Below are 12087 nucleotides of genomic sequence, written 5' to 3' on the forward strand. Positions count from 1 at the left end.
GTATTAGAAATAAAAATGAAAAAGCTTTTTGTGACTTATCCTCCCTCTCACAAGCATATGTATTTTACAAATTATCACAAACCCGTAAACTGTAACAACAGTTTTTCAGTAGTACCAAAAATTCGGAACCCGTATTCCGACGATTGAGTCCGTAAATATTATTATTTAATATTTAAGAGTTTATATTAGTGATGTATTAAATTTCAGTTTGATAATTTTGAATTCCAGAGCTCCAATTATGACCATTTTAGTGAAGACTGCGCAAGCAAAAAATTCTGGACAGGATTATTATTAAAAATTACAAATTTCGAGATTTAATTCGAATTTAAACCATATTAGTTTTTGTTTTAAAACTTAATTTTGATTGTATCTGAGTACAATATTATATTTTTAGATTTTATATTTTTATTTATTTATTTCAAATGATAGATGGTAGCATATTAATCACATTCAAGTTGTTTGGATGAAGAAAGAATTGAATCTCAAGTAACCTAACAAATCCTATAACTTTATAATTTAAAAGAGTGGGTTCAATATTTTTAAAAATCTTATAATCGTTAGATTTTAATGGGTCAATATTGTGTTTTTAATAATTTTTAATATTTTTATAATGTTTTATATATTTTTATAATTTTTTATTTTTAAATAAATTTTAAAATTTAAAAGGACTTAATTGATTTTTTTTAAAATTTGTTATTAAGAACTTTTGACCCTTCAACCTTATTAATTTTAAATATTTTAATTTGCTTCCAATAAAAAGTAGGAGTCAAATTGAATAAATGCATAAAGTTGAGGACTAAATTTATTATTATACCTTATACAAACACTAAATTTTAACAAAAGTACTATTTTAGTCACTCATGTAATGAATAGAGATATTCAAATGTAATGTATAGAGAATTAATATGTCATTTATGTAATTCAAGATATAATGGAGGGGTTTTGACTTTTACCCTCCACCGTGAGATCCCCTAACCCACCAAAATTTCTCTATACACGAACTCACCGAATCATTAGCTCCCCACTCCCGCAAAAGAGTATTTCAAAAACATTCCTTCGCATGACGATAATACCCTTATCCTTTCCCCATATTTCCCACCCCACCCAAAACAAAGAAACGCTTCTTTCTGCTGTCTGTGCTTGACTTTTACAGTTTATATATTAATCTCCAGGTACTTTGAGGTTCCTGAAAATTTCATGAGCTAAAACTACCAGTTCTTTTGATGATATTATTGCATGTATAAATGAAGAAGCTATATTTCTTGAAATCTTTCTCGAGCAATGACGACATCCATGTCGATTTTTCACCTTCAGCCAACAAGCAAGTTTACTGGGAAAATACTTCGGAAAATGGATTTGATGACCAACATGGTGGCAACGAGGCCGAACACAGTTTTTTCAGTCCTAAACATTTGTCTGGTAAATCTCAAAAGCAAATATCGGATAGCCTGAGCTTTAGTAATGATTCATGTCTTCAAAGGAGTGGTTCTTTTTCATCTGCAACATTTATTGTTGATGATCTAAACAAGCTTTCTAATGTTAATCAACATCAGCAGTATGATCACTCACTGTAAGGAATTTGATTTGCTTTTTTATTCATGGAGTACAAATCTAAATGCATGCCATTCATGTTCTTGCGGTTTTCTAGGTGGATGGCTCATAATCTGGAGAAGAAATCAAAGACTAAACTATGTGAAGGGGCAGCAATTGGTTTTGAGAAGCCATGTTCTTCGGTTTCTCTGAGGTTGCACTATGATTCATCTCGAAGCTCTTCTTCTTGTTCTGGCAATGTGTCCAGTAAAGTTATTGACTGCTATATCGATGGAGAACGGCAGCCAGAACGTTACAAGTGTAGGGACTGTTCGAAAAGAAATATTGGAAATGGAGGTGGAAGGCTTCTGCCCCGCGTTCGATATGCATCCCCTTCATCTCCAACAGGTGGTGCAGAAGAGAAAAACATGTCTGATTCGGTGGAAACCGGATTCGAGCATGAGTCACCACAGATGATAAAAAAGAATGTGATTGGGAGGCTTTCTCAGACTCATGCTATTCCAATATCAAGTTCGAAAGAATTTGACTGTTGTATTCCGATCACAACTGAAGGTCTATATGATGGATGCTTGAATAGATGTCCAGATTTCTCGAGCCTGGACTTCGCTTCTGAAACAGTAGAGGATACGGATAAGGAATTACAAAGAAGATCTAAAGAAGCTGAGGCGAGAATATTGTTTCTTTCTGAAGCTCTTGAGAAGGAAAGCTTTCTTCGTGACAGTGGGTTCGCTGTTTCGTCACTTATTCAAACTGTTAGGCACCTAATGGAGGAGAAAATAAACGTGACACTTGAAGTTTTGGAACTTCTACGGTCTAGAATAGCAGATAGAGATTGTGCCAGGCAGGAACTGAGAATGGTAAGGGCTGAATTCGAGTTGCAGACAAAGAAAATAGAGAAGGAAAAGCATGTGATAAAGTTGGGTTTGGAAAAGGAGTTAGATAGAAGGTTGAGTGATTGGTCGCTTAAGCTTGAGAAGTATCAGTCAGAAGAGCAAAGGCTTCGAGAACGAGCTCGAGAGCTAGTGGAGCATAACGTTTCACTTCAGCGAGAGGTTTCAACCTTTAATGAGAAGGAAACCAGAAACAGAAGCATTATGACTTATTCGGCAGAACAATTTAAATCACTGTCTATGAAGGTGGAAAACTTGAGTAATGAGAATGAAGATCTACGGAAAAATCTTTCTCAGTTGTGAGAGAATTATCGAGCAGAAACAAAAGATCAAGATTGCATTAGAAGAAGTTTCAAAGAGAAAGATAAAGAGTGCAAGTAACTGCAGAAGTCCATTACCAAATTGTTGCGAACCTGCAGCGAGCAAGAGAAAATGATTGAAGGGTTGCGACAAGGATATCATGATGAGATCGATAAGAAGAAATCAGGTGAAAAGAATGAAGGCAAGGTGAAAAAACTGCAAATGGAGCAAATAAGGTTAACTGGAGTAGAATTATCATTGAGAAGGGAATTGGAGTCGTGTAGGCTGGAAGTTGATTCTCTGCGACATGAGAATATCGATTTATTGAATAGCTTGAATGGTACCACAAATGACATTGGTGGTTTAACTTTCAAGCTCGACAAGGAAATCCAAAATCGCATATGCTGCTTGCAGGATCAAGGACTCTCAATGCTTAATGAAAGCACCCACTTATCTTCCAAGTTAATTGAGTTCATCAAAGGAAAAGCCAGTCACAATCAGCTTCGAGTAACTCAACAAGGTTTAGATGGCCAATTTCTTATTGAATCCGATATGAAAGTATGGGGCTTTAAATGTCGAATTCAAAACCTAGCAAGAAATCTGGAGACAATATCAACTTTGGTGCACGAAAAATCCAGTTCAGTAGCCTCAAACTCTCACCTGACATCCATGAATCCTGATGTCCCAACCAAACTCAACAAGCGATCTTCAGAGGTATATGTTTATTGAAATCTACCATTGAAGCTAGTATCTATGTTTCTCAGACTCAAGTGTGAGTGTCTAACACAAGCATGTAGAAAATAGAAGCTTTCTCATGTGTTTGGGGGGTCATATCCCTGTTCTTGTATCCGAATATGTTTTGGATCTTGATACTTCAAGCAAAAAAAGTGTCAGAGCAACATAGGCTGATGTACATTAAAATCTTTCTTTTTTTCTTTATTAAGTTTTATTCACTGCTTTTGTTACACTTTACACTTTTTTAGGAGCTTACAAGGACTGAAATTAAAACAGAAAGGTTGCTAACAAGTTTATTGAGGGAAAAGCTATATTCAAAAGAGCTTGAAGTAGAACAGTTGCAGGCTGAGGTTTCAGCAGCTGTGAGAGGAAATGATATCCTTAGATGTGAAGTTCAAAACGCAATGGGCAACATTTCATGCCTCACCCACAGATTGAAGGATCTCGAACTGCAGGTAAACTTCTAAAGTAACCAGCCTTTTCTAAAGTACCCATGTCTGATATTTTTATATTGTACATATGTGGATGTTTAAAAAAATATGATACTTCAAGTATTAGAAAAACTTGAGAAAAACTAAGTATATCCGCATTGGGCACATACATGTATCCTGCACTCACCCCGAATTATAAATATGTTATCCAGACTCTTCATTTTTTGTTAAGTATATATCTCTGCTTTATATTTATTTGCGACACATATTTGGATGTGTATGAAAGTATGATACTTCAAATACTAAAAGAACTTGAAAAAAATTGAGTATATCCATGTCAGATACATACCTGTATCTGACAGAAAGTATTTTCTTATTTTGCATGTGAATAGCAGGAATAAACAAGCAACAACCTACCGAAATAGGTTTGCTTTGGGTGTTATATGTGTTATATGGGGTAAGGGAGAGGATGACAAATTGTTTACACCTATGTTACTTATATTTTTTATTTTTCTTAACATGTCTATGTCTAATGCACATGTTATACATGTTTTTGGATATGGGTATGAGATATGATCCTCCAAATATATCAAAAACCTTAGGAAAAAAAATGAGCATACTTGTGTGAGTCTGTGAGACATACTCGTATTTTGATACATCCAAATTTAATTCATATATATATGTATATGTACATACAAATTCAATGGAAACCACATGTCTGTTAGGGGTTGATATGAGTGCACCCTTGCAGTTACTTGATGTTTATGCTGCATTTCAATCTTTATGTTTCTGATACTCCGAAGTTTGAACATATATTTTACTTAAGTTTATTTATTTATTTATCTTTTTATGAAAAAGGGAGGAGTTTGTAAAAACTGAGATTTGAATCTCAAACTTGTTGAATGTCACCTCGTTAGGATAGTTGTATGAATAGAACTAAACCCTAAGTTCTGTCAGTAACTTATTTGTTGTTCCCATGCATTACTTCTCACAAAAAGATTACGTTGCTCCAACTCTTCGTTTTTCTTAAAGTATTTGTTTCTGTCACTCGTGTTCGACGCATAGTAAGACATATCTATGTTACCTTTACCTAAAATTCATTTCCAAATCCAAGTAATATAGCAAGATGACAGCCTTGTAAAAACTTGTAGACATGGTTAACTAATCTTTTCAATTCCTTAATAACATTTCAATGGTAACAGATGCTAAAGAAAGATGAGAACGAAATCTGTATTTGGAATGACTTACAAGAATCAAACATGTCAGGGTTTGAACCCCAAACCCGCTTAATGCCACCGAACCAACCGAGTTAAACCTTGAGCTCTATTAGCCACATGTTTGATTCCTTAACTACATTTTGATGTTAACAGATGCTAAAGAAATACGAGATCGAAAGCCGTCTTCGGACTGACATTCAAGAATCACGAAAGAACTAGCCATCTTGAGAGGGGTATTGCCAATGGTTTCTCAAGAGAGAGATTTGACGTGGGAAGAGGTGAAGCAATATGCTGAGAAGAACATGGTTTTGAACTCCGAAATTAATGCATTGAAGAAGAAGATTGAAGGTTTAGATGACGATATATTATTAAAGGATGGCCAAATTACAATCTTGAAAGACACGTTGAACAACAACAACAAAAGCATTGATCTTCTTGGCAGTGTTGATTCTACAATGACCATTGGCTGAGAGGTCAGTTTTGATAATCATACAATATGTTACTTGATTTCACATGAGTGTCAGCTACGAGTATATTTGATTTATACATATATGTATGTATATGTTGGATAAAAATATTTCAACCAAAAAGAAGATTCCTATTCTTATACTCTTTTATGTGTTTTTAAGGAGATTTTTTCCAGTTTTGGAGTGTGGGGAACTCCATGATTTTTTTAAAAAAAATTTGTAATCATCTTTGTGCACAAATGTAGAAGTAATTCTTTGATTCAAGCAATAAAATTTTGGTGCTTTTATTTATTTATTCATTTTGAATTTTTGGTATTCTTAATTTACTAGTGTTTCAGCATGAATATAAAATAATCATATATTTTAATTATAAGCTCATAAAAATATGAAAATGAAATCAGTGTTTAATGAAAGTTTCTATATTGGGAATAGTGAGTTAAAAATTATGATAGGTTTATTTATTTATTTATTTTAAATATCAATTAAGAATTTATTTATAAAATTTTAAAAAATTATTACCAATGTATTGAATAATTATTTTGAATAAATCAGTAAAAGATTAATTCCAAAGATTATTGCTTGATTTCGTTTTAGATTAAAAAATATCATTAAATAAAAAATATTTTGTTTAATTATTTAATACTTATTTAAAACTATTTTTAAAAATATTTTAATAAGTTAAACTGATTAAACCAATTAAGTAAAAAAATTAAACCTTTAACCAATTTACTCCATCTTTCTTTAACCTTACTCTAAAGGGGAAGTTTTTATTTTGCTAAAAATAGATAAAGCTAAATGAGTAAAAGTTGCCTAAAATATTGGTTTGTTTAAAGGCTCGAAACCTAAAAAGTCAAAGTCAAAACCTTACAACCAATAAATTAGAAGAATAAAAAGCTGAAAAAAAATTATATATAAATTAAATAAATTAAGTTTCCGATCGTTCCAAAAATCTCAAGATTTGTTTTCATAAAAAAGAAAAAAAAAATTCATTTCTTGTTTTTCTTTCTCAAATCTCTCTCCAAATCTACCTTTCAAACTTTCTTACAACCTTTTCAATTCTCTTTTGTTTTTGTCTTTGTTTTTGTTTGTTGGCTCAACCTCCTTAAAACAAATTTCCCCCTTTTTTTTTGTTTATTTAATCTTTCGAATTAAGGGTCTTTGGGTGTGTTCCTAAACAGGGCTTGTAACCTGGAAAGATTATAAGAAATTCTTCATTGTTTTGTAAGGTATGTAAGAAGAAAATCTCTGCTTCATCTTTTTTTTTTTTAATTGATACTTATGTTTTGTTTCAGTTCTTTATTTTTGTTTGATGTTTTTAAGGTGATGGGTTTTTGTCTGAAACTTCATGGTTTTCTTCATTTTTTGCAGTTTCTAGAGATTCCCTTAATTTTGATTCTATTTTATTCCCTTTTTATTGTATGTAGAGAGGTGAAGTTCAAGTATTTAAATCTAATAGTTATCGAAATTGATTATCTGAAAAATAAATATTTTGTAGTTTTTATTTAAATCCATAATTTTTTGTCCATTTTAAATCTCTTGAAGATTGGAAATGTGGAGTTTTTAATTAGGTTTCAAGTTCATGTCTTTTATTTGATGTCTTTAAGGGATAGATATTAACACATATTTATATCCAACATTCACATGTGAGTTCGCATAAACCCGGATTAGGGACTTAGATAATGTTTATTGCAACTGTGAAATTTAATATTATCTGAATTTATCTATATATGTTTGATTTCTAAAACTTTTGCTTTTTGGAAATTTAGTTGAATTGGAGCTGGCCCTGAATCCTTCTCTTCTTCCAGGAATCTGTTTTCTCTGGACCAATCCGTAGATCAAACTCGGATTAGTGACCTAGACGATGCTTATTGCCTGCCTAAGGGTTAAAGACCGAATCATAGTAAGAAGCGTCGATAGCACCTATACTGCGCGGTAAATAAGGAGGAGAGAGCATCTCATTCCTCGAAGATAAGATCCGACTAAGCTTGACGTAGAACATTTTGTCAGACTCCTTTTAAAATCCGCATATTCGGTACGAATATGTAAGTCATGGTATCAACAACATTAAGGCGATTCGTATCGCCCTGCTGGAAGCCTTCAGTCGAGGGTGAAAATTCTAGTAGAGGTGGGGTTGGTAATGGTAGGGTTGATGGATTGTTGTGGTACGAAGACTCAGGAGAACACGTTGCGGGCGAGTTTTCGATGGCGGTAATTCAAGCAAACAATCTATTGGAAGATCACAGCCAACTCGAATCCGGTCCAATCAGCTCGTTTAAATCGGGTCCCCATGGGACACTTGTTGGAATCTATGATGGTCATGGAGGTCCGGAAACTGCTAGGTTTATAAACAAACACCTTTTCGGCCATATCAAGAGTATGCAATTCTTTCTCCTCTTTGCTGAATCATATTGGAATTTATTATTTTCTTGTTTAACAAGTGGTTTATTGGTTTATTTTCATTAGTTGAATCCGGAAACTTCATATTTTTTTAGTTATAAGATATTTAGAGGTGTATCATGTACCTTACATGACTAATGAGGATAAAGTATGCATGCTTGAGTGAGGCCAGAAACCCGGAACTTCACAAGTAAACAAGCATTTATATGTTTATTTCCTTCAAAAATTGTAGAAGCAATTTTCGGAAGAAACGAAGAGAGTTCAGTTCTTGTACAGATTCAGGAACTTAGAACTTAGATATTGGAACTATATGTTCCTTAACTGCAAAGTTCTTACGAGTTTCGAAAGTCGTCATCAATATCTCATGGTTCAATGATTTACAGGCGATGACAAATGTCAAATTCGGACTTATTCAGATCCTCGTTTCCTGCCTCCCTTAAAAACATCGTAGTTATTTCCTCCCCGAGCTTTAGTTGCTGATTTTTAATAGCTAACGCATATGTTTACTGACTTGACAGCTTTTAATGGTGCAGAGTTTACAACCGAGAATCACGGAATGTCAGCCGATGTAATCAACAAAGCGTTTTTAGCTACCGAAGAAGATTTTCTTAATCTTGTCAGGGAGCAGTTCGAAACTAAGCCACAAATTGCTTCTGTTGGTTCATGTTGTTTGGTAGGAATAATTTGTAGTGGATTGCTTTACATTGCAAATGCCGGAGATTCTCGAGTCGTTTTAGGAAGACTGGAGAAAGCCTTTAAAGAGGTCAAAGCAGTTCAGTTGTCATCCGAGCACAATGCAAGCTTCGAGTCAGTGCGGGAGGAGTTGCGATCGTTACATCCTGATGATCCGCAGATTGTGGTCCTCAGGCACAAAGTATGGCGTGTGAAGGGTATAATACAGGTATTTTTTGTGGCTTCGGGATATTATTTTCTTAGTAAACTTCATATTGCTGTACAAATTCCAGCTTTCGTATAAAGGCATACGACCTGTCGCAATCCCAAGCCTATCTAATTCCTTACCATCCAAGAAACAACCTTGAAACTTTTTATTTGATAATTATTTATTTGTATATTTGATACAGATTTTATTGGAATTTGAAATTGTTCGATGAGAACTTGTATGCATTGAATTGTGCTGCCGTGAGAACTAGTTTAAGCTTTTGATTGATAATTGCCGTAAAAACTTATTTTGGGATGTAGATGGATTTTAGAGACAATGTTGTGGATTTCTACAGAGTTCGAAATAGCATAGTGATCTATACAACAAGTATGTGCAAATTGATTGTTCCATTGACCCAACTTTTTTTATGTGATAGATTTCTAGGTCCATTGGTGATGCATATCTAAAGAAGCCAGAATTCAACAGAGAGCCTCTATTACCAAAGTTTAGAGTTCCAAATTCGTTCGAGAAGCCGATCCTACAAGCTGAGCCAGCAATATCAGTACAGAAACTGCGTCCTGAAGATCAGTTTCTTATATTCGCATCGGATGGTCTATGGGAACACCTTAGCAATCAGGAGGCTGTTAACATTGTAAACACATGTCCACGCAATGTAAGTTTTCTTTTTGTGATTTTCTTTTCGGGTGTTTGTGTCAGATATGTATTTGTGTCATGCACAGTATGTTTAAATTGTCATGTTCTTTTTTTTTTAATGTATTTTGAGGTTTTTGGAGGGTCAGGGACATACCCTCAATCTAATGTCCGGATAGGCATCGGACATGGGTGCTAGACATCGATGCTTCACGAAAATGAAAAATCAGAGCAATATAGATTAAATCTTTCTATGCATATAATGCGTTACAACTGAGAACAACTTTCATGCTATCAAAACTAGCCAACCCTTCCTGGGTTCCTTTTGCTTAGTTCCCAATACGTGATAAATGAAGGAAAGGTGATCAGTTTGGGATGGCAGTGGGTTGGATCAGATTGAAATCTGATGGGTTTGAGCATTTTTCCAACTATGGTTGAGTAGTGTTGTCTTCCTTAAATGTCAACTATGAGTTTATGTCATGCAACCCAGAAAATGGTTTCTTGTCCTTCTTATACTTGATTTTTAAAAGTTTTTGTTTTTGTTTGTTTTCCACCACGAACATGAGTTATATACTGAGTTTGTAAAGAACTGATCTTTATATTGATGATCAAGTTGCCTATGGATAAACTTATACGAGACATCCATGCAGGGTATCGCAAGGAGACTCATAAAAGCTGCTCTTCGTGAAGCTGCAAAGAAGAGAGAAATGCGATACTCAGACTTGAAAAAGATTGACCGTGGGGTGCGGAGACATTTTCACGACGATATAACGGTCATCGTTTTGTTTCTGGATTTCCATCTGATAAGCAACAGCTCGTCGTGTAGACCCCTGGTTTCGATCCGAGGCGGTGCTGGAGTCTCGGGAAATAGCAAATACTAGCCACCGAAACAGGTCGTAGACCTCTTTATCGTTTTTACTCAAACCATTCCTCTCATTTTGTATTAAGAAGATATCCATAAAAGATTTGATAGAATTATTTTAGGGAATGCATTTAGAGAATCCATTCAAGTTATAAATCTTGGGGACTTTGACGTATCATATAATTGAAAGAAAGATATAAAATTCATTTAATATCTGTGGTATTTTTCCATTTTCCTTTGAGAATTTATTCACTTTTTGCCCCTAATTTCTCTTTTCATTTTCTTGAAACATCCGTATTTTATGCTTATTCAAGGGATATTTTATTAGTATTATCAATTCGGACTAACTCCACATTTGGTTGGGAGAATGGATTCTCCCTTATCCGTTCAATGGTAAACTATTTCTTTGTTTGATTGAATGTAATACTCATGAAATGGAGTAACCATTATTTTCCTATTACTTGTCTTCTCGTAATAGCTATCAAATAATGGTTATTCCATGCAACATTGAATAACAAAAAAAAAAATAATTTTCAGATTAGTCCTTTAAAATTTAAATTTAGAAAATATAAAAATAAAATATTTGAAATATTTTAATATATTTTAATATAATTTAAAATAAAATATTTAATTTTAAAATATAATTTAAAATAAAATATTCTAAATATTTTAATATAATTTAATATAAAATGATTATATTAAAATATTATTAAATTATATATTATTTTATTAAATTATATTTAGTAATAATTATATTAAAATACAATTAAATTATTTATTATTTATTTTAAATTTATTTTAATAATAATCTTATTAAAATTTAATAACAATAATCTTTTACCTACAAAATTTACATTAAGGATATTTTGTTCATTTTAATTTTTTTCTTTGTGTTATCACAACATCATCTCATTCAATCAAACACTAAAATATTATTACAGTTCTATTTTATTCCATTCAACTAAATAGTTGTATTGATTTCAAATATGTAATAGCAAACCAAATGTAGTGTAATATTTATTGCTAAATCAACATTTTTATTTTAAATTAATAAAATATATCAATATTAATATGAAATTATATTTTCATTTTAAGTGATTGTCTTTTCTAAATATTAATTGGTTTTGAATTAAATCAAATTTAAGCAAAAGTTTTGAATTAATATTATTGGTCCATCAAATCTAATCGATTTTTTAATAAAATTTTGGTATAATGATTTATTTGGTCTTTCAATTTTATAAATAAAAAAGTCAATTTAGTTCTTTATTTAATTATTTTTGGTCATTTTAATAGTTAAACTTGTGTTTTTGTCAAACCATTCTTAAATTGATAAATAATTTTTTTACTTTGCTGATGTGGCATATATTTGGATTACCACATAGACTACATGTCAAGATTTAATTAATTTTTAAATTTAAAAATTCAAAAAATCTAAATTTTTAAAAAATTAAAAATAATTAAAATTATAAAAATGTATAAAATATTTTTCAAATATTTTTCAAATTTTAAAATTAATTATATATTGACATATTATTCACATGACAATCTATGTACATGTCACATCAATAAAGTTAACAAATGTTAAATTTTCCATTCAATGGTTAAAAGAGGTGAAATTTTAAATGGAGAGTTAAAATGACTTCTTTTGTAAACTGGAGGGTCAAAAAGGGCATTATACCTAAATTTTTCTGTTTATCTAATTAAAT

At 32.2% G+C, this 12087-nt stretch overlaps 1 protein-coding gene and 1 pseudogene across 2 annotated transcripts; both read left to right on the forward strand.

The window, feature by feature from the left end:
* Nucleotides 1–1244: 1244 nt before the first annotated feature.
* Nucleotides 1245–5594, forward strand: LOC108485185 (uncharacterized; annotated as a pseudogene).
* An 878-nt stretch (nt 5595–6472) lies between these two features.
* On the forward strand, nt 6473–10592 carry LOC108483987 (probable protein phosphatase 2C 38). 2 transcript variants are annotated; one of them, XM_053030138.1, is made up of 5 exons: nt 6473–6817; nt 7397–7965; nt 8522–8889; nt 9305–9541; nt 10170–10592. In XM_053030138.1, exons 2-5 carry the CDS (start codon nt 7641–7643, stop codon nt 10398–10400), a joined length of 1161 nt encoding a protein of 386 aa, XP_052886098.1. In that variant the 5' UTR covers nt 6473–6817; nt 7397–7640; the 3' UTR covers nt 10401–10592. The 2 variants fall into 2 exon arrangements, with proteins under 2 accessions (XP_052886098.1, XP_017643063.1); XM_017787574.2 differs by having other exon boundaries at nt 6486–6817; nt 7358–7965.
* The last annotated feature ends 1495 nt before the right edge of the window (nt 10593–12087 follow it).

Source organism: Gossypium arboreum, chromosome 6 (genome assembly GCF_025698485.1).
Source record: "Gossypium arboreum isolate Shixiya-1 chromosome 6, ASM2569848v2, whole genome shotgun sequence".
Lineage (NCBI taxonomy): Eukaryota > Viridiplantae > Streptophyta > Magnoliopsida > Malvales > Malvaceae > Gossypium > Gossypium arboreum.